Raw genomic sequence first — 24,202 nt, 5'->3', positions numbered from 1 at the left:
GGGAGCGAAGATAAGATTACAGACTGAACACTAGTGTTTATAACAACCAGAGGGTCAAAGGTCAGATGAATAATGAGTAGAATCTGTACAGCTTTATTAGTGTAAACAGGCTTTAAAGGGGATGTAGAGAAAGTAGTATAAACAACAAGAAGTGTCTTGTGTAGTCTGTTTTGTCTTGTCTTGTATAGTAGTGTTATTTACGTCTGTGTTTGAGAGTCACAAACTGCTGGAACCAAATTTCTTGTGTGTCTGATTCTGATTCTGTTGACATATACGAGTAATAAAGTTGAACAGAAGAAAAAAAAAATAATGAAAAAATTAACGTAAAAATAAATATATACCTGTGTGTGTTTATGTGTATAAGTGTATGTGTATTTATGTGTGTGTGTTTATGTGTATAAGTGTATGTGTATTTATGTGTGTGTATGTGTGTATTTATGTGTGTGTGTGTGTGTATGTGTCTGTGTATGTGAATGTGTATGTGTATGTGTGTGTATGTGTGTGTATAAGTGTATGGGGATGTAGTAGCTTAGTAGTTAAGATGTTGGTCTACCAATCAGAAGGTTGTGAGTTTGATTCCTAGGTCCACCTGCTGGGCCCCTGAGCAAGGCCCTTAACCCTCAATTGCTCAGTTGTATAAAAAAAGAGAGATGTAAGTCGCTCCCTATAAGGGTGTCTGCTAAATGTGTGTGTGTGTTTAATAATTATTTACAAATAAAAGTTAAAAACAAATGACATAAATAATTACACAAATTTTATATTATTTTTTTATATATATATATTTTTTATATTAAATCAAATATAACGTCTAATAAAAGTCCGTGTTATTGTGACGTCAGTACACGCGCATGCGTGGTGTTGTACACATAAGGACCCTGGTGTAAACCAAATCTGTCCCATTTTATGAATGAGTTCAGAAAACGTCATATTCTAAATAATTGTCCCGTTTCTTGTCTGCTAACCTGTGTGACTGATACGTCTTATTCATGTGGCACTGAACAAAATGTGTCTGTTGTGTTTGATGTCATGTGATTAAAAAAACACATAAGGACCTGTTTTGTTGGCCATTAAATCCGCCTGAGTTTAAATCGTGTCGCATTAATAACTAATTTTCCGGTTATATACCGGTTATAATCTATAATGTACACATATATGTAGTAGAACGCTAGGATTAATAATTAATTAGTTTGTTTATTGGAGTGTTTACTTTCAGTCCGCCCCGTTTATAGCCACCTACAGTGACACCGGAAGCCCCGTGTGTGTGAGACACGTGTGTGTGTGAGACACGTGTGTGTGTGTGTTTCACGTGTGCAGCACTGACACAGAGGTGAACATGGACCCTGCTGTTGTGGAGACATTAATATTAAAGCTTCATGATGTTGACGCGGTGAAGTTCGGCACGTTTAAGCTGAAGACTGGACTGATTTCCCCGGTTTACTTTGACCTGCGTGTGATTGTGTCTCATCCTCACTTAATGACCCAGGTGACTTTATTACTGTCATTTATTCAGCTTTATATTCACACAGCAGCGTTTATAAATGACCGGGTTTCTGTTTTAAATGTACACTTTTAAGCTGTTTGTCGGAACAATTAAATAACTTTATATTTATTCTACTCTCTATTGATCACCTGATTACCTCTTTGATCCCCAAACCCCTGACCCCTCCTTCCCCACTGATCACCTGACACTCCCCATCACCCCACCACACACACACACACATACGTACACACACACTCAGATCGTTTGAAAGCGTTTAATCAGCAGATTCTCTGAGACAGGATGGATTCAGAGAAATTATGAGTTAATTAACTTTCTTTCTGATGTTATGATTCAAATCGTTTGCTGTCCAGGTTTCAGCACTGCTCCATCAGTGTGCCGAAGAAGCCGGAGCGAAGTTTGACTGTGTGTGTGGAGTACCATACACCGCTCTTCCTTTAGCTACCATCATCTGCTCCACCCACAACTACCCCATGCTTATCCGCCGCAAAGAGGCCAAGGACTACGGTAAGCACAGACCTTTCATAACGAGTGTGCACTTCACTTAGTCACTCACTCACTAACCCTCCAACTGGGCAAATGACTCCCTTGCTGATTCGCTCCCTGACCGCTCCTGTGTTTCAGGAACGAAGCGTCTGATCGAGGGCACTGTGCGTGCAGGTGACGTCTGCCTGGTCGTGGAGGATGTGGTGACGAGTGGCAGCAGCGTTATGGATACGGTGCAGGAGCTCCAGGCTCAGGGGTTAAAGGTCACAGACACAGTGGTGCTGTTGGACCGTGAGCAGGGCGGAACAGAGCGACTGTCCAGTGAGGGGATCTCTCTCCACGCCGTCATCTCCGTATCTCACCTTCTGGACGTTCTCTTCCGATCAGGACGAATCGACCAGCAGGTCTTCAGCAGTGTGGAGAAGTTCATCCAGGAGAACCAGACGTTCATGCCGGCAGGAGAGAAGAAGGAGAAAGGTAGAGAAAAGGAGAAGGATAGCGAAGTGATGAGTTACAGTGCTCGGGCCGCTCTCTCCACCACACACCCTGTCGCCAAACGTCTGTTCACTCTGATGGAGGAGAAACGCACCAACCTGTGTGTCTCAGCGGACGTCACACACACGCAGGAGCTGCTGGAGCTGGCGGAGACGCTCGGGCCGCTCATTTGTGTGATGAAGACACACGTAGATATTCTGCAGGACTTCAGCATTGAAGCTATCAAAAAGCTGAAGGAGCTGAGCACAAAACACAACTTCCTCATCTTCGAGGACAGGAAATTCGCTGACATCGGAAACACAGTCAAACATCAGTATGAAGGTGTGTGTGTGTGAGGTTGGTGGGGTGTGTGTGTGTGTGTGAGGTTGATGGTCCGTGTGGTGTGCAAGGGGTGCATGCTTTCACGCATGTGTGAAAAGAAAGAGGGGGAAAAACGTAAAGAGGGATATAGAAACAGAAAATGAATGAAGGAGTGTGAGAGTCAATGTGGAAGGACTGGAGCTCTCTGTCTAATGTGTGTGTGTGTGTGTTTCAGGTGGAGTGTATCGTATCTCCTCGTGGTCACACATCATTAACGCTCACTCTGTGTCCGGCCCGGGCGTGATCACAGGGCTGAAGGCTGTGGGGCAGAGTCTCGGTCACGGCTGTTTACTCATCGCTCAGATGAGCTCACAGGGAGCGATGACAACTGAACAGTACACACAAGCTACGGTGTGTAACACTATACACACGCTACGGTGTGTAACACTATACACACGCTACGGTGTGTAACACTATACACACGCTACGGTGTGTAACACTATACACACGCTACGGTGTGTAACACTATACACACGCTACGGTGTGTAACACTATACACACGCTACGGTGTGTAACACTATACACACGCTACGGTGTGTAACACTATACACACGCTACGGTGTGTAACTCTGTATACACACACGCACACTATGGTGTGTAACTCTGTATACACACACGCACACTATGGTGTGTAACTCTGTATACACACACGCACACTATGGTGTGTAACTCTGTATACACACACGCACACTATGGTGTGTAACTCTGTATACACACACGCACACTATGGTGTGTAACTCTGTATACACACACGCACACTATGGTGTGTAACTCTGTATACACACACGCACACTATGGTGTGTAACTCTGTATACACACACGCACACTATGGTGTGTAACTCTGTATACACACACGTTTGTATTTCAGAGCATTCTTGTTTGAAAGGTTTTTGTGTGTGTGTGTGTGTACAGGTAAAAATGGCGGATGATCACCCAGACTTTGTGTTTGGGTTCATCAGTGGGTCAAAAGTCAGCGATAAACTTGAGCATGTTCACATGACCCCAGGGGTACAGCTACAGAGTGGAGGTAAACACACACACACACACACACACGCACACTGAGGTCACTAGTTTGATGTCATTTCAGCTCAGACCACAAGGTGGTGCTGTATGTATTTCTATGATTGTTCAGCATTAAAGTGTCCTGGTGCTCCAGCTGCAGGATCCCACACTCTCATTGTCATGGCTTGGGTTCGAGAACTAACTGCGTCACCGAGGGATTAACTGTGTGTCGCTCCAAAGCCTGGACAAAATAGGAGTAAAAGCTGAACCACATCTAATGTGTGGACCAAATGATCTGTTGTGGTGACCAGAAACATCGAGCTGCTGGAAGTTCATTCAGTGTTAAAAAGCTGTTATTGCCAGAAATAAAGCAAATAAAATTAAAAAGAAATAAATATAAACTATAGAAGTCAGACCATTGCTTTAGATTTGTGTTTATTTATTGTTTACTATTGAATTTTCGGTGTTTACTGCGATTAAAACATTGTTTTATCTTTGTTTTTAATTTGAATGAAAATTCGATTTAATTTCTCTAACAATTTTGGTATTAAATTATTTTCATTAATATTCTGATCAATAAATAACACAATTTAAAGTGTAAAATTTTTTATTATATTAAATACATTAAGTGTTTAGATAGTTAGTCATGTGTGGTTTCTGAAGTTAACTGATTTGTGTTGTTTCCTCCTTCAGGACTTTATACACACTTTAAGCATCTGTACTGTAATTAATCTGCTGTTTAATCCGTGCTACTTTGCCTCGTGCTGTTTCCTAGGTGACGACCTCGGGCAGCTGTACACCACCCCCGATCATGTGATTGGCTTTAAAGGCTCTGATGTCATCATCGTTGGACGAGGAATTCTGTTGGCGTCTAACAGGCGGAAGGAAGCGGAGAAGTACAGGAAGGCAGGATGGGAGGCGTATCTCAGCAGACTCTCTTTATCCTGATGACCAGATCAGATCCAGCCTTTAATCTTCAGTCAAATTCTGATCACATTCCTGGTTAATTCTGATCTTCATCTTGTGCTGGATTTCACTGTTCTTAACGTATCCCAGTTCACTTCCCCTAATCCCTCATTAGTGTGTCGCTGCATCACTCCAGTGAGCACGAGGATGAGTGTGTAGTGTTTAATTAGAAGACGCTAACACTCTGGTGCTAATGTGCTAATGCTTGATGACTGGTTTCATAGCTAACAGACAGACAGACAGAGCGAGACACAGACAGACAGACAGAGCGAGACACAGACAGACAGACAGAGCGAGACACAGACAGACAGACAGAGCGAGACACAGACAGACAGACAGAGCGAGACACAGACAGACAGACAGAGCGAGACACAGACAGACAGACAGAGCGAGACACAGACAGACAGACAGAGCGAGACACAGACAGACAGACAGAGCGAGACACAGACAGACAGACAGAGCGAGACACAGACAGACAGACAGAGCGAGACACAGACAGACAGACAGAGCGAGACACAGACAGACAGACAGAGCGAGACACAGACAGACAGACAGAGCGAGACAGACAGACAGAGCGAGACACAGACAGACGGAGACGGACAGACTTGATTATTGTATGGAACTCTCTGGTTTAATGTCACTAGCATGATTCCTCTTACGCTTATTAGTCATGATAACTAGCTAGTTTACCAAACTCCTGACCTGCAGAGCAGCTGTTAGTGTTTGTGTGTTGTTTATTGTTTTGTTTGTACCCATGCTGGCTGCTTGTGTACTGTTTGTCTAATTTGTCTACAGCTAACAGGATAAATCACTAAAACCCAACATGAACTAGCAGATTTGCTGCATTGTTGTTATAATTCCGGTCACTACTGATTTATTACTGCAGATTAGCTAGCATGCAGATGACCACTAGTTCTTCACCTCCAAGCTAACTAGCATGTTTGCTATGTAGCAGGTTACGATAAGCTGATTAGCTACATGGCTAGCTTATCAAATAGCTAATTTGCTATTTAGCTGACATGAAGAATTAGCTTATTTGCTACCTTGCAAACAGAAGTATAATTAGCTAGTTTATTAAACAGCTTGCTGACTAGACAGCAATCATTTTTTTATTTAGTTTACGTAACGGATCCTTTTTCCAGTTATCATTATTAGCTAACCGATTTGTCTATTAGTTAGCTTGCTAACTCGTGGGTTTGCTATCTGCCTACTGTGCTGACTAGCTAGCATGAGATAACTAGCCAATGTATTTAATATATTGTGTACTGACTAACTAGAGTTCAGTTTAGTTGGAATTACCTGTCTGTGTGCAGTCTGTGTGCTAAGTAGTTGGATTGTGTCCTTATGTGTTAATTTGCTGCTAGCTTGTTAGTAATTGGCTAGCTTGTCTGACTAGTATGCTAACCTGATGATGCTGTTTATATTAGCAGTGAATCCAGTCTTAAGGATCGAGTGACTCGACTGTCGGCTAACAAACTCACTCATTCTGAGGTACAGAAGTTTAGCAGCCAATCAGGTGATGAGGAATTGAACAAGGGAGCGTTAAAAACATTGGAATACAACCGTGGGGTTATATCTGGTTATAACATTTCTGCCTTAATGAAACCTTAATGAAATTTTTAAAATTTTTAAAAAAAATTTTATTGATAGTGTTAATTTGCTTTATTCAGTAAAAGAATTTACAATTTACTTCTGTAATTACAAAACGACTCAGGAAGAAAATTTTGTATTTGATCCATCGCACAAATCTGAAGTATGTTGTGTTAAAATGTTGTTAAATATTCCATGTAACTAGTGATGCTGTGAAGAATGGTGAGTGAAGTGTTTATTCATGTGAACACTCCATCATGGTGTTGAGTTGAAACTGAACCTCTGTATATCAATAAAAACGTTCAGTTCCGTCTCTGCTGTGTTTTCATTTTTTGGACACAGACGTGTTCCTGTAGACTGTGTGGAGTTCTCTTTCAGGATGGAGTTTGTTCTTCTTTTTTTCTTCCCCAAGTTGTCCATCATTCTGTGCTTAAAATATGTAGAATAAACTTTAATTATTCAGCTGTCTAAGATCTAGATGTGTAACTCCGCCCCAAATATTATAACTGACTGTTAAGTTGTTGTTTTTCCTGTGAGTGAGGAAACATCCTGCCTCGATCGTAGCTCTGATCTGTACCCTCGCTGTCTGCAGCGGGCAGAGATCTAGACCTGTACGTACGCTTACTCACCTGTATGTACGCTTACTTCACCTGTACGTATGCTTACTCACCTGTATGTACGCTTACTCACCTGTATGTACGCTTACTCACCTGTACGTACGCTTACTCACCTGTATGTACGCTTACTCATCTGTATGTACGCTTACTTCACCTGTACGTACGCTTACTCACCTGTATGTACGCTTATTCACCTGTATGTAAGCTTACTCACCTGTACGTATGCTTACTCACCTGTACGTACGCTTACCTGTACGTATGCTTACTCACCTGTACGTATGCTTACTCACCTGTACGTATGCTTACTCACCTGTACGTACGCTTACTCACCTGTACGTATGCTTACTCACCTGTACGTACGCTTACCTGTATGTATGCTTACTCACATGTACGTATGCTTACTCACCTGTACGTATGCTTACCTGTATGTATGCTTACTCACATGTACGTACGCTTATTCACCTGTACGTATGCTTACTCACCTGTACGTACGCTTATTCACCTGTGCGTACGCTTACTCACCTGTACGTACACTTACTCACCTGTACGTACGCTTACTCACCTGTACGTATGCTTACTCACCTGTACGTATGCTTACTCACCTGTACGTATGCTTACTCACCTGTATGTATGCTTACTCACCTGTATGTGTGTTTACTCACCTATACGTATGCTTACCTGTACCAGCACTTATTCACCTCTACGTAGGTTTTATTCACCTATATGTATGTACATTTTATTCACCTGTACGTATGCTTCATTCACTTCTACGTACGTTTTATTCACCTGTATGTACAATTTGACTAAATTACGGAACAAATTCTCTATTTTTAGGGCCGATTTTTTTCACCCTTATGTTCACTGAATAATTTACTTACATTTTCCACTTTAAATACTGCTCAGTTTTACACGTGATTAATACATTACATGTATAATATATTTGGTAAATATAAAAAACAGACCACATTAAGGTAAATTGTTGTAGGCAGATTTAGGTAGGTACACTTTATCCACTTTTAGTTACCTTTTCGCCTTTTAGGTATAGCTTTAGTTTCCACTTTAGCCGTGTCAAAGGTCAGTGTTTATAAACTTAACACTGGTCAGATGTTGGTGCATTTTATACTGAATTTGTCCACATTAAAGAATGTGTGTGTGTTTTGTTCAGGTGTGTGTGGTTCAGGTATGTTTGGTTCAGGTGTATGTGTGTGTGTGTATGTGTATGTTCAGGAGTTTGTGTGTGTGTGTGTTTCTTTCACCAGTCATTATTGAATGAATATCTGATCCTGGTGTCTATGATGAATATCTGCTTTTTTCACAATGTTTAAACTCGGTTATGCAGATTCACTCTGGCCCCGCCCCCTTTTTGTTCAGCATTATTATTGGACAAGACAAAGGCCAGGTGTGTCCTGAGCTTAATTCTCTATTTAAACACGATGCAAACGACATGAAGACACACTCACTCACTCACTTTTTGGTCATGTTCCTGTGGAGATCGAGGTATGTCCAACACACACACACACACACACACACACACACACACACACACACACACACACACACACACACCTCTATTATACACACGTCTGTCCTGCCTGTAGTGACTTGTTCTTCTCCTGTCACTATTTACTGTGTCCTCTGTCAACTAAAATCACCTTTTGTCTACTTTTGTGTAATTCGGTGTGCTTTTTGTCCACTTTTTATTACATTCTGCATGTCTGTCCTTTCTTTGTCCTGTTTTATTTACCTTTATTGAATTCTGCCCACTTTCATTCATTTATCATGTAATTTCTCTCTGAAGTTCATCATATTTGTGTATTTGTCTTCTGTGCTGTTTATCGTTCTTGTCCAGATGTGAGTATAATTAATGTCTAATAATGAAAATTTATAGACTTTATCCATTCTAAGGTTCTGTATTTTGTCCCTTTTTATCCATCTTTCTCTCCTTCGGTTCAACATTTGTACATTTTATCCACTGCACCTTGTTTTCTGCTTTAAACGTCTCTTTGTTCCTGTTCGGATCCTCACGTCACTCCATGGCTCTTCACTTCCTCCTCTTATGCCTTCATCACATTCTACATCATATTTGGTCCTTTTTAAGTACAATATGTTTATTACATGGACTATCATTTCTATCATTTGTACATTTTTCTGCTGATTTTTGCATCCTGTCAGTTTTCCTCCCTCATCACGCTCTTTATACAGACAGGAACAACATGGACATTTTGTCCCTTTTATTTATCACTTCTTCACTTTTCAGTATTAATTCTCTTTTTAAGTTCTCTTCATTCACTTTTAACACACTTTGTTCTTTTTTCACTTTTCTTTCTACACCTTTTGTAAATGTTGCCCCTTTATTTATTTATTTATTTATTGATTTATTTATATAATTTATTATTTATTATATATTATTTGTTCCCCTGATTTGTGACGTTTCTTCCACTTTCTAAAGCCACGCTGTTCATTTTATTTTATTGACTCTTTGTTTAATTTCTGTACCTTCAGTCAATAGTTCTGTATCCTTTGATACTATCCTTTATTTATCTTTTACTATCATTTATACATCTTTTAATATCCTTTATCCACATTGTACATTTTGTCCACACTTCTAAATACAGCCTTTGTGTGTTTTTGAGTATTATTTGTTCTAGTTTGTGTAGCTCACTGTGTCTGTGTATTCTGTCTCTAGGTGACGATTGAAGGAGAACCGTACTGCTTTCTCTCTCTCTCTCTCTCTCTCTCTCTCTCTCTCTCTCTCTCTCTCTCTCTCTCTCTGTATCTGCTTTACGCTGAGCCACACGCACAATACCTGCAGCTGGAGTTTTGTTCGTTCGGCTCGCGTTACGCAGGTACAGGTGTACTACAGACACACAGCTGGCTCGTCCTCACGCGCCGCACCACTTCCTTCCTCTTTAACTCCAACTGACTCACATCTCCTTTAAAACTCAGATAATCAAATGTCAGTAATTTAATAATATGAGATGAAAGCTGTTATCAGATATGCAAAACTTTTACAACACACATGCAAAACTTCCAACTGACTCACTGCCTTTACTGTATAACATACAAACCCCTGCACTCACTCTCTCTCTCTTTCTCTCTCTCTCTCTCTCTCTCTCTCTGTCTCTCTCTCTCTCTGTCTCTCTCTCTGTCTCTCTCTCTCTCTCACTCTCTCTCTCTTTCTCTCTCTCTCTGTCTCTCTGTCTGTCTGTCTCTCTCTCTCTCTCTCTCTCTCTCTCTCTCTGTCTCTCTGTCTGTCTGTCTCTCTCTCTCTCTCTCTCTCTCTCTCTCTCTCTCTCTCTGTCTCTCTCTCTCTCTCTCTCTCTCTGTCTCTCTCTCTCTCTCTCTGTCTCTCTCTGTCTCTCTGGCTCTCTCTCTCTGTCTCTCTCTCTCTCTCTCTCTCTCTCTCTCTCTCTCTCTCTCTCTCTCTCTCATAAATCTGCAGTGTTTGTAGTAAACACTAATCTGTCACTATAACATCATAATGATGTAAAAGTTCAGGATTTTATTTGATTAAACAGTTATTTAATGTCACAGAGCTGGTTATAAACTCCACAGTGCAGTTCCGCCTAACGGTGTGTACATTATTCATTATTTAAATATTAAACCAGTTATAGAACGAATAAACAGACCAGTGGAAGTGAAGTGAGAGCTAGAACTTTTATTTTTTTATTTATTCTTTAATGGGTTTTTCTCTTGCTGTGTGACTGATTTACATTATCTTTATAATACTTAGCAGTTTGTTTGTGTTAGTTTTTTACTCATGTATGTAAATAGATATGTTTCAGCATCTAAACTTTTAATACATTTATTACTGAAGTGTTCTTCATATAACAAGCAGACTTTTTAATTACAAACATTAAATAAATTTATACTCCTCATAAATGTCTCCTGTATTTGTATTAGCTTTTTTGTTTTGAATGCTTTTTATTTCATTTTTGTTAACTTTCTCTTGTATTATTTAATGTAAATATGTTTCGTCCCAAATGACATTTATAAAGAAAACGTACAAAACATTTATGTATTTTCACGTGTGTGTGTGTGTGTGTGTGTGTGTGTGTGTGTGTGTGTGTGTGTGTGTGTATGTGTGTGTGTGTGTGTGTATCCTCATTTGACATTAGTGAGTGTGAAGCTTAAATAAGTATGTAATGCTTAATAACCTCAGCAGTTTAAAGGTTTAATAGGTTTATATTGGTGTAACACACACAGAGTGAGGACAGTTAGATCCGTGTGCGTGTGTGTAAGTGTGTGTGTGTCTGTGTGTGTGTGTGTGTGTACTGTTGGACCCTGTGGCTGTGTTTCTGTACATATTTACTTTAGTTCAGTGAGAGAGATGTTACATCATGAATCCTGCTCTTAGCCCCGCCCACCAACCACTTCTCATTTGCATAATGACGTCACCTGTTGGCTCAGAGAACATGAAGCTCAGGTTCATGTCTTTGTTTCTTTGGTTTTCTTTCCCTTTATTTGTTTAGAAGCAAGTAGTGTTCTCAATTTTATCATTTTTTCCCGATTTTTCTAAAAATAAAAAAAGTCAGTTAAAAAAACAAAATATTAAATGTTATTGATTTTCATTGTTGGTGTTATTTGCTGCTTTTACTTCCATGTGAAAATGATTGTTTTTTTTAATAATGAAGGCTTTTTCTAATTGTTTTTATGTTTTTGTTTTCTTTTTTTTCATTTCAATATTGCCCTATTTAATATTTTTAAAATGTATAATTCATTATTCTTTTAGATTTTTTTTGAAAAACTCCACATTTATATCAGTATTTAAAAGTTTAAATTAAATGAGCAATTTTTATTTAAAAAAGTAGACTATGAAATTTTTTTTATTATTAATTTTCATTAACTTTTTACTTATTATTATTAAAAATGTTTAGTATTCTCAACTCTTTGTATTAATGTCTATTATTAATAAACAGAGACAGAATAATATAAAGTCAATCAAATGAACCAACTTTGTTCTGTTTGTATGTTAATTATTTTTATTATATTATTAATAAACTTTCTAATTTCTACATGATGCTGTGTTTCTTTTTTCCCTCCAGGCTACCTTTGATTTTTGTTTGATTTTTAAACGTCAGTTAAAGACTCCTGCAAACGAGAGATTAGATAAAAACAAGAACACACACACACTTACACACAAACGCACACAAACGCACAAACACAGACACACACACACGGGTATATAAAGGTCACTGAGGGAGCAGATGTTAGCAGAAGACACCTGGATGTGTTACAGGATTAGTTTCTATGGTAACACATACAGCTTACTCTTTATTCATCACACATTAATGTCAGAGCTCACAAACACCACACACCTTTACTGTTACCTGGGGCCACTGCCTCCAGCTGACCTTCACCCAACAGCACCTGATCTCCACACATCATAATGTCACTTCCACCAGACCTCCATGTGACATCCACACACCTCTAGAAGACCTCCATACCTCAACCTGACCTCCACGCACCATCACATTCACATCTAACAAAGTAATAAAACATTTGAATACATAATAAAATGTTAAAGAAACATACGAGTGTATGTCATATGTGTGTGTATGTGCGTGTGTGTATGTGTGTGTGTATGTGTGTGTGTATTTGCGTGTGTGTATGTGCGTGTGTGTGTATGTGTGTGCGTGTATGTGCGTGTGTGTATGTGCGTGTGTGTGTGTATGTGCGTGTATGAGTGTGCGTGTGGGTGTGTGTATGTGCGCGTATGTGTGTGTATGTGCACGTGTGTGTATGTGTGTGTGTGTATATGTGTGTGTGTGATGAATATAACCCTATACTGAGTTGAATGGCCTTGTTATAGACTAATCATTCTTCCTGATATGCAAATTACCTCATTTGCATGTCAAATGAGTTTATCTGTTATGAAAGCTTTCACTACTGACTGAACCTGATGGATAAAATGCTGTTTTAAAATTTTATTTTATTTTATTCTAGATTTCTGTAGCTTCTTTATCTCCTTAGACTTAATTAGTAAACACACATTTTAGGCAATGAGTCAGATGTGATGGTGGTGAAGAAAAACTCATTAAACATTAAACATTAGTCTGAAGGTGTTTAATAGCTCAGCTGAAGTCATGTAAAACATTAGAGATTCTCCTTGTGGATTGTCAGATCCTAAATGTATCATGGAAGTGTGTACAATCATCACTTTTTAGTATGTAGTGCACTCACACATCACTGTTTAACTCTGAATCTAGAGAAAGTAATAAAAGTGTAAATATTGTGATAATTAGATGGCGTTATATTAAAGTTTTATGGCTTTGAGCTGCACTGTAAAAATGTGACGTGTTTATTTGATCTGTTCCTGTACTTCCTCATGCAGAACATGCAGAATCACATCGTTTTATGGCAAACTTCAGCTGTGTTTCATAATTGACCCAGCTTACAAACACACACACACACACACACACACACACACACACACACACACACACACACAGTGTAAGGATGGCACTGGAGGTGGCGGTTTGAATCGCAACCATGGTGAGATGGAAATGAGCGTTATTATTTTCCAGGGAAATGAGATCAGATCTGTCAGAGCAGGAAAGCAGCAGCTGTTCACCATTTTTCTCTCACTCTGTAACACACCTGCTCTTAAACAAACACACACACTCAGCAAACAAACCCGTTGAAACACTGTGTGTATATGGGGGGTGGGGGTGGGGGTGGGGGGGGGTGGGGGGGGGAAGAGAGATATAGTGAAACACAGTATCACTCACTGTGTTTCACTATATTTCACTATAGTCCTGCCTTTTATTTTGTTTATTAAAAAGTAATATAACTGAAGGACACGTTTACAGAATAGACAGACATCTGTGTAATAAACCCCTGTGAGTGATACTCACCTGTTATAATTATAAATATTACACTATTAACATTGTACTATTGTATTTGACCTGTACCACATATAGCAAACAATGAAACCACTGGAGCCCTTAAACAACTGCACTTACATCTCAGAGTATGGACTCCCCTACACCTTTGTTGTCGCATTTCTCAACTGTAACAGCAGAAGAGATTCTAAAACTCATCCGGTCTTGCAATCCTACCACCTGCCCATTGGATCCACTCCCTTCCACTTTGCTCCAGACCATCTCGCAAGACCTTCTGCCCTTCATTACCACTATCGCCAATAGAGCCATAGCATCTGGTCAGGTACCAACTACCTTCAAGAGAGCAAGGGTTATTCCCATCCTGAAGAAACCTGCTCTGGATCCATCAGACATCAGTAACTACAGATCGTATCACTTCTCTCGTTTCTTTCAAAAATTCTTGAATGCATTGTCTTTAATCAACTGTCTGTCTATCTCTCACAGAACAACCTCCAAGACCCCAACAGTCTGACTTTATAGCAGCTCATTCCACAGAGACAGCCCTTTTAGATGTCTCTGAGAAACTACATGCTGCTAGATCAGCCAATCTCTCATCCATCCTTATCCTCCTTGACCTTTCAGCAGCGTTTGATACGGTCAAACATAAGACCCTCTTAGCCACCCTCAGGAGTCTTGGGATTTGCGGATCAGCTTGGGAATGGTTCGCTTCCTACCTGGAAGGACGCTCATATCAGGTAACATGGAGGGGAGAGACATCTGCTCCACACAGACTCTCCACTGGTGTCCCACAAGGCTCAGTACTTGGTCCTCTTCTTTTCTCCCTGTATACTCACTCTCTTGGTGAAGTTATTTCCTCACATGGGTTCTCTTACCACTGCTATGCTGATGATACACAACTTATCTTCTCTTTCCCACCCTCAGATACCACAGCTTCTGACCGGATCTCAGCATGTCTGGCAGAAATTTCATCATGGATGACTGCTCATCAGTTAAAGCTTAATCCTAGCAAAACTGAGCTGCTCTTCATCCCAGGTGATTCATCCCCAGGTCATGATCTTGCTATATCCTTGCACAACGATCTGATCTCCCCTTCAGCCACAGCTCACAACCTTGGGGTAACCATGGACACAACTGTCTTTTTCCTCTCATGTTGCTAATGTGACTCGCTCATGTCGGTTTCTGCTCTACAACATCAGAAGGATTCGGCCATTTTTGTCCACACAGGCTGCTCAGGTACTTGTTCAGTCTCTTGTCATTTCTAGACTGGATTACTGTAACACACTGCTGGCAGGTCTACCTATGAATGCAATCCGTCCTCTGCAAATGATCCAAAATGCAGCTGCCCGGCTTGTTTTCAACCTGCCTGAGTTCTCCACACCACCACACTACTGCGATCCCTCCACTGGCTTCCTGTAGCTGCATGCATCAGATTCAAAACACTGATGCTGGCCTACAAAGCCAAAAATGGACCATCTCCCTCTAACCTCAAAGCCCTCATCACTCCTCGCACTGCACCCCGCACCCTCCGATCTACAGCACTGCTCGACTGGTTCCACCATATCTCAGGGTAAGAGGCAAGTATTCTACAAGACTCTTCTCTGTACTGGCACCAAGGTGGTGGAATGAATATCACTGGATATTTTCAAGTGGCGGTTGAAGACCTACTTATTCAGGAAACACTTCAACTAGCACTTTTTTCCTTATCCTTCGCTTTAAAAAAAAAACAAAAAAAACACACACCTTTGACACTTTTTCATTGTAACTTTGAACAAATGTTTTAAACTCATGGTATCTTAAGTATGTAACTTAGTGAGCCAGCATTAATGTATTCAATGTTAGAGATTTAAGCACTTATGTACGTCGCTCTGGATAAGGGCGTCTGTCACATGATGTAAATGTAAATGTAAATGTAAATATGAATATATTTAAAATTCAGCCAGTTAACATATTAATTAAAGCTTTAACTTTGATTATATATATACATGTATATGTATATATATATATATATATGTATATATATATATGTATATATATATACGTATATATATATATATATATATATTTATATATAGTTCAGAACATGACATGATGTGACAGGTTCCACCACCAGAGGACGCCCCAGATCAGCCAGACAGCCAGAACATCAGCAGATTTTTCCAGAATGAAGCAGAGCCTGCTAAATGAGAATACTACAAAAAGTGTTAAATAAGGTGCTTTTCACTGAAAAATACATATGTAAAAATATGAGCTTCAAATAATTTTATATAGTTATATTACTAAGTCAAATATTAACCCAAAACCAAACCTAATCCTAGCAACACTCACCACTAGTTCAACCATAACCCTTATGTCATCCCTTTGCTCAACTATCAGCCCTAGAGCAACCCTTACATTAACCCTATCTAACCCTAACCCTAAGTCAGTGTCAACCCTTCCTAATGCCAACCCAAACATCAACCCAAACATCGACAATAACATCGACCCAAACATCAACCCTAACGACAACTCTAGCATCAACCCAAACATCGACCCAAACATCGACCCAAACATCGACAATAACATCGACCCAAACAGCGACAATAACATCAACCCTTGCTCAATCTCAATTTCAACCCTAGCACCAACCCTAACCCCAAAATGAATCAATATCAACCTTAACCATAACATCACCCCAACCTTATGAACCTTAACCTCAGCCTCAACCCTAATCCCATATCTAACTTCATCCCTAACAACCCTTGCTTAATCCTAACTTCAAATCTAGCACCAACCCTAACCCCAACATTGAACAATATCAACCCTAATCCTACATCAATGTCAATGCTTTTCAACATCAACCATAACTCCATCACCCCAATCTTATAAACATTAACCCTAGCATAAACCCTAACCCCATGTCTAACATCATCCCTAAAGTTAACCCTTACCCTAGCATGAACAGTGACATCAACCCTAACCCCAGCATTAACCCTTGTCAACTCTAATGTCCTACCTAGCATAAAAGCTGTCATTTATAACCCTAATGTCATCCCTAGCATTATCCCTACCCCAAGCGTCCCTCAACCCCTACATCAACCCTAACCCTATCATCATCCAGAATCCTGATGTCAACTCTAACACTAACCCTAATGATGCAAACATAGTACTGTATATAATCACCTGTTTACACTGTTAGAAGAAATACATTGGTGTTTATATTTATAAACATATATTTATATTTATATTTATTGGTAAAACCCAATACACCTTAGAACAGAGATTTAAACTACACAGATACAGTACATGATTCTACATTAGTCATGGGACACATATTTAACAGATCACTTTGGTACAGTGGTTCTACATAACCTTAGAATCTTGGGATTGAAGACCAACATGACATGGGACACAGCAGAGAAGAAGGAGAGAAGACTACTGGATAAAAAAACTGTGCATGGAATATCCTCGTGGTTTGAGGAGCACCAGGTAGATAATGGGGATTTGGAATATTGGGATTTGGGGAGGGGAGCACTTAAAGATTATAATTGTTTGAATATTGAATATTGTTTATTATTTGAGGTTGGGAGTATATATTTTTTGTTCGGATAGCTTGTTACAACTTTTCTGACATGTCATTGTAATTGAGCCTTCACATCCCTTTTTAAATATGAGTCTTGATGTGCCTCATGACGAGCTTCTCGATGCACTTCATAACGATGGGTGCGAGTACTACGGAACGGTAGTCATTGAGGCAGGACACTGTAGACTTCTTTGGGACGGGGACAATGGTGGTAGTCTTGAGGCACGTAGGAACAACAGCGCTGCTCAGGGAAATGTTGAAGATGTCAGTAAAGACATCCGCTAGCTGTTCTGCACATTCCCTGAGCACCCTGCCAAGAATGTTGTCTGGTCCAGCAGCCTTCCATGGGGTAACTCTGCAAAGAGTTCTCCTCACGTCGGCTGTGGATAGACAGAGTACCTGGTCGTCAGGGGGAGGGATGGACTTCCTTGCCGTTACGTTGTTCTGCACCTCAAACCAAGTGTAGAAGTCATTCAGCGCATCTGGGAGGGAGGCATCGCTATCACAAGCAGGTGAAGCTGTCTTGTAGTTTGTGATCACCTGTATGTCCTGCCACATGCCACAGGTGTCTCCGCTGTCCTGGAAGTACTTAAGGAAGGATAACAGCAGGATGTACTTAAGGAAGTTTGGTCTGCCACAGGAGCTGTTAGTTCTATACTGCAATCATTGAATCTGTCCTGTGCATAATTGGTGCCCCCCTGCCCACCCCCCAGGACTTGTACCATACAAGAACCAGAAACAAGGCAGTAAAAATCACCACTGTCCTTTTACACCCTGAACACAACCTCTTTCAGCTCCTCCCTTCTCTCAGGCGCACAGAACTTTGTTTACTAAAACTACCAGACACAGGAACAGTTTCTTTCCCCAGACAATCACCCTGATTAACACCTCACCATAATTATATTCACTGCTTCATATCTATAAGTGCTGCATTATCAGGACTGTCAGTCATCACATCATCTGTATATATTACACACTACTGCTGCTGTATATTGTACAAAACGCATAAAATGACACAGTATGGTTTTAGATTAGATTAGATTAGATTCAACTTTATTGTCATTACACATGTACAAGTACAAGGCAACGAAATGCAGTTTAGGTCTAACCAGAGTGAAATAGCAGCAAGTGCAGGATATACAGTTTGTACAAGACTTAAATAAGTTAAATAAGTTAAATAAAATGGTAATATGAAGTGATTTACAGATGTGTGTGTACTATGAACATAATATACAGATGAAAATATATGTACTATGTATATCGCCGCTGTCGGGCGGAAACCTCGTATGTCCAAATTTGGTCAATTTCATATTTTTTCACATATCGATGCTATTGGTCAGTCCCCACATGGGTCTGTTATTTTTACAAGTTATTAACCAATCTAAAGTCTTGAAAATAGCTTGAGCGCAAATCTCATAACTCCATTGGACACTTCAACTGTCCACCTCTTCCTCACTCCGTGGGAGAGCTTCACGGCATATTTCTCCTCAAGAAGAGTCGCAACGAATCAACGCGTCTTCTGAGGTAAATGTCTTCAAAACACTGGGCTCAAAGAAAAAAAAATCTTGACCCCCGCTAGTTCTGGTGCTCGTCTGAGGACAGGAATTTAGCGCAAGACAATCCACTGCAACGTGGACTAAACCCTGTGCACTGCAGATAAGGTACGGAGTTTTTTTAATTTCCTGAAAAATAACGGTTTTGGAGATACGAAGATTCAGTCTGACAGCGACGATATGATACGCAGCTGGCTATTAGTATAAACTGAGATTTACAGAATGTTATGTGCTAGGGGTAGTGGTAACAATGTATGAAGGACAGCTGGATCAGTGTGGGGCAGAGTTCAATAAAGAGACAGCTCTAGGAAAAAAGCTGTTCTTTAGTCGGCTGGTCCTGCTCCGGAGGCACCTGAAACGCCTGCCGGAGGGCAGAAGTGAGAACAGTCTATGGGCGGGATGAGAGGAATCCTTAAGAATTCTACGAGCTCTTCTGGATGTCCTGAATGGCTGGAAGTGGAGTCCCTGTGATGCGCCGTGCGGTTTTCACCACCCGCTGCAATGCCCTGCACTCTGCAACAGAGCAGCTTCCATACCAGACTGTGACACAGCTGGTCAGGATGCTTTCTATTGCACAGCGGTAGAAGTTCACCAGGACTTCTTGCACCAGTTCACCAGAAGTTCACCAGGACTTTTATTGCACTACCATGCACTTCTCACACTTTATGTACATAACTGACCTGTCATATATTCTGTATTCATATTTAATACTCATTCTGTCTATATTGTATCTCATCGTCTGCATTGTTTTCTTGTATAGTTTGTATAGTGTTATTTATGTCTGTACTGAGTCACAAACAGCTGGAACCAAATTCCTTGTGTGTGGCAACACGATTGGCCAATAAACCTGATTCTGATTCATAAATAAAAAAATACAGAAAAAAATAAATAAATTTTCATTTAAAAGCATTTGTTCAGTGTATTATGTTACTCAGAGATCGCTCTAACTGCACCGAATGTGTTGTTAAAGAAACATCCATTGACCAGATCATCAAACTAAGAAGTATAAGTGTAATGTGCCGGTTGGGTGCAGATATCTTAATCTGAGATGGTGCGGGTGGATGGCGGGCGGATGATTTATTCGAAGAAGCGGATTCATGTGACGTTTGCGCTGATCCACGCATCTCTAATACACTCACATTATGATAATTTTATTATCCTAACCTAACATCAGCCCTAAACCTATTGTCAACCCTAACGCTCATCAGACCTAACCCTAATGTCAACACTATTCTTTCTTTAGACTGATTCATGGCACAGCTTTTAGTGGTGTTATAATAGAGTGACTTAGCTTTAGAGTGATTTGTCACTTGTGTCGGTATACACTTGTACTCAACTTAGCATTTAAAGAGCATGGATAACCATATAGATTCCCATGTTAATGTTAACCTCTTTAGCTTATCCTCGACATTAATCTAGATTTCAGACTCCCAACCACAACTACAAACCCCAACAATTCACAATGGTACTTATGGACTCAGCTTTACAGAACATAAACATAGAACAAAAGGTTAATATAAAGAATAATAAAGATTAATATAATACAAAATTCAAGATTAATATTTGATATATTTAAATGTGTATGTATTTATCCCCAATGAGCAAGTCTGAGGTGACTCAGGTGACTGTGGGGAGGAAAAACTCCCTTAGATGGTAAAGGAAGAAACCTTAAGAGGAACCAGACTCAAAGGGGAACCTCATCCTCATCTGGGTGACACTGGGGGTGTGATTATAAACCTGGAGTCTAACTGAAGCTGGTAGATCTCTAGATTCCTCAGGATTCTCAGAGTCGGCCTCGTTTCAGTGGAGGTCCAACACCTCCATCGCACGGAAGACGATGGGTAGAAAGAGAGAAGCAGTGGAGAGGAAGTAACGTAGCTGCTGTTCATAATACTAGCAAGTCTGATGTAATAGAGCACAATATTATGGGATGTATTATGTGTACGTCTGACTAAAGAGATGAGTTTTTAATCTACATTTAAACTGGGAAAGTGTGTCTGAGCCCCGAACACTATCAGGAAGACTATTCCAGAGTTTGGGAGCTAAATAAGAAAATGCTCTACCACCTTTAGTAGACTTAGATATTCTGTGAACTACCAGAAGTCCTGAGTTTTGTGATCTCAGAGAGCGTGAAGGATTGTAACGTGTTAGAAGACTAGTTAGATACATGGGAGCTAAACCATTAAGAGCCTTGTACGTAAGTAGCAGCAGTTTGTAATCAGTTCTAAACTTAACAGGTAGACAGTGTAGTCTCTGTCATGGTAAGAGAAATGGTTCTGCTCCATGAAGGCAAACACAGGGAGGAGGAGGTGGAGGAAGAGGAGGAGCTTCTTTAGACCTTTAAGCTCTCAACAAGGACTTGCCCTCTCAGATACACACATTACGTCCATATGGGTTTTTTACACAGCACATTTATTTCATACTTTTTATATAAACATTTTTTATTTTTCTCAGTATATTCTATATTTTATTCTTATTGATTCTATTTTAATCACACAAACAGATGAGAAAGGGTTTCTACTACGTCACACTGTGTATGGTTGTGTATGTGACAAATAAAGTTTCATTTAAATTTCACACACATTAACCCTGTTAAAACTAAGCATATACACTCCCAGTACTCACAACTACACAACACAAAGACACACAGCACATACATGTACACAAGGTTCAGAAAAATACACACACCAATCTCATTAAACACTACACAACACATTGAATACAAAAGTCACAATGTCTGTGATAAGAAACACATCTACACAAAGACAGTCACAATAAACACATTCATTACACACACACATACACACACACACACACACACACACACACACACACACACACACACACACACACCAAGTGTATCAAAATGCAAATAGTGCAAGTATATTAGTGTGTCAGAATGCTCAGAGCTCTGTGTGGGTGCATTCATTCAACAAATGCGTGTGCGCGCACACACACACACACACAGAGTTTAGGTTTTGCTGATTCCATGTGTATCATTGTGTCTCTGAAGCGCAATGTATTGTGTGTTGATTGTGTGTTAATGCAGGTTTTGTGTGTGTGTGTGTGCTGACTGTGCAGGTCTGTGCCTCTCACCCCGGGGCTCCAGTGGGGGTCAGTGGGATATATAAACACCCCGGGGCAGAGCGGCAGCGCAGTGATAACACACACAAACACACACCTGTACGCATACACACAGTTTGGTGGAGATGAATCCGGAGCAGCAGATGGAGCACAGGGGGCAGAGTCAGTGGAGCATCACAGTGTTCGAGGAGGAATACTTCCAGGGAAAGTGCTGTCACTTCACCTTGGAGTGTCAGAACATCCTGGACCGAGACTTCAGGAAGATCCGCTCCATCAAAGTGGAGAATGGACCGTGAGTGACCTCTGACCCCCTTATTTACATACACACATTAATCAGGGCAGCAGCCAATCAGAACACAGGAGACAGTTTCATCACAATATACAGTATAATCTGATTTGAACAATATTTTTAATACACATTTTAAATGTGATGTAACAGAAGACATCAAATGAATAATATAGATTAGTACAAATATTAATAATACAGATTATTGTAGGTGTAGAATAATATAATTCTATATTATAAATAATATTTATATTAATAATAGTGTTCTTAATATTTTACTGATTGAAGGTGTTTTATTTATTTATCACATGATTTGATGTATCACAGTCGAGTGCTGCACAAATAATAATCAACAAGCAGCGATCTGTGGGGGTCCAAGCACTGTTCACAAACGGTCAGTTCATCAGTAAAGAGACCAGAAAAGAAATGACTTACATTTAGTGACATTAGCTCACGGCTAGCTGTGTGTGCTGAAACTGACTGGATGTCAGCAGCCATGTTTAAAAAGTTACTCAGCGAATTAAATCATAATCTAACTGGGTGGATCTCAGAAATCAGTGAAATCAGTGAAATTTTATTGTAGGACTTACAGATGATGAGTTACAGTCAATACAGCAAAACCCTGCGCTACAGCGCCACCAGCAGGACGGTCCCACCAACAGGTCTTCAACCCTTTTATGCCCCTTTTCCACCGGGGCAGTTTGAGTGCAGGTTCGGAGCCTAATTTAGAACCAGTTCTTTCTTTTTCGACAGCCAAAGCACCGGCTCTGAACCAGGAAAAGTGGTTCTTAAGTAGCACCAAAACGTTGCTGGTCTAGACTTAAGAACCGCTTGTGTCAGGAGCTGTGGGCGGGGCTGTGGGCGGGGCTACTGTTAGTGCATTTGATAATGTATCTTAAGTATACTAATGTTTAATACACTTTTACTTTACTGCGATATGATACATTATCAGCACACATGATAGTAAGTAGCTACATGCTAAGGCTAACTTTTTTCTGTGTTAATGATAAAATAACGTTATGTACTTTCTCGTTAACAACCTCCGTTTATACAGATTACATGGAGCTGCACGTACACGTTGGATTCACCGCGTTTGGGTGTTAATGTAGGTTCACAAAGCCATGAGCATTAACAGTAAAGCAACATCCGCCATTGTTGATGTGTTTGTGTTTGCTGCTGCTGCACTAACGTTGCTGGGACACGTGACACGTATAAAGTGACGTCACACTCGGCTCTGTGATGCTCTCTAACCAATGGAAAGGCAAACCGGTTCTTAGAAGGTTCACCAGTGGAACCAAATTTGAACCAGCACCAGTGCTAGCTCTGAACCAGCACCCGGTTCTTTCCGGTGGAAAAGAGGCAATAGTTAATGACACTTTAAAAGACTCCTGAAAAGTTTCTCTGCTTCATGGTTGAACTCATCACCTCTCGTTGGAGTAAAGTTCTGATATGTGTTTGTACTGATAAAATGGCAGCTTTGGCAGGAGACCTTCTGCTGATTCACTTCCTCAGACTCAGTTCTCCTGACATCTGAATCATTTCTCCCTTTCTCTGTAAAAAGAGTTCAAAAGTGTTAAAGACAACATGAAGATAAACATCATTAGAGTTTTAACTTCAAAATTCTTCTAAAAACTTAAATCTTAATTTCATTAAAAATGTGTTACTATAATATTAATGAGGTGGTAAAAGAAACCAAATTAATTTAATATCATTCCAGTAATAGTCTGGTGTGTATTTAGTGTAACTAAAGAAATTGTGTATAATATTCTAATAATATCACACTGTCACATGATTCCTGAAGTTTGTATTGAACACAAATGAATTATGTATATGTACAAATGAATTATGTACATTTATTATG

General features: G+C 40.0%; 2 protein-coding genes across 2 annotated transcripts in view; both read left to right on the top strand.

Moving 5' to 3' along the window:
• Positions 1–1,258: 1,258 nt before the first annotated feature.
• On the top strand, positions 1,259–6,710 carry umps (uridine monophosphate synthetase). Its single transcript, XM_060877140.1, has 6 exons — positions 1,259–1,483; positions 1,852–2,005; positions 2,123–2,800; positions 3,015–3,190; positions 3,752–3,866; positions 4,617–6,710. Exons 1-6 carry the CDS (start codon positions 1,334–1,336, stop codon positions 4,787–4,789), a joined length of 1,446 nt encoding a protein of 481 aa, XP_060733123.1. The 5' UTR covers positions 1,259–1,333; the 3' UTR covers positions 4,790–6,710.
• A 15,304-nt stretch (positions 6,711–22,014) lies between these two features.
• cryba2b (crystallin, beta A2b) overlaps positions 22,015–24,202 on the top strand; it is a 4,505-nt gene continuing 2,317 nt past the window's right edge. Inside the window, exon 1 of the mRNA XM_060877139.1 lies at positions 22,015–22,347. Within this exon, the coding sequence (XP_060733122.1) occupies positions 22,181–22,347 (167 nt within the window). The 5' untranslated portion in view covers positions 22,015–22,180. The remainder of the gene's footprint in view (positions 22,348–24,202) is intronic.

This window comes from Tachysurus vachellii, chromosome 8 (assembly GCF_030014155.1).
Source record: "Tachysurus vachellii isolate PV-2020 chromosome 8, HZAU_Pvac_v1, whole genome shotgun sequence".
Classification (NCBI taxonomy): domain Eukaryota; kingdom Metazoa; phylum Chordata; class Actinopteri; order Siluriformes; family Bagridae; genus Tachysurus; species Tachysurus vachellii.
This window is presented reverse-complemented; position numbering and strand designations above follow the sequence as displayed.

What these genes read in the sequence shown, in the direction of transcription:
- umps (XM_060877140.1), top strand. Translation starts at nt 1,334, where the DNA reads ATGGACCCTGCTGTTGTGGAGACATTAATATTAAAGCTTCATGATGTT. An exon ending in CAAAGAGGCCAAGGACTACG is followed by an intron (nt 2,006 to 2,122) that starts GTAAGCACAGAC and finishes CCTGTGTTTCAG; the next exon opens with GAACGAAGCGTCTGATCGAG. An exon ending in AGTCAAACATCAGTATGAAG is followed by an intron (nt 2,801 to 3,014) that starts GTGTGTGTGTGT and finishes TGTGTGTTTCAG; the next exon opens with GTGGAGTGTATCGTATCTCC.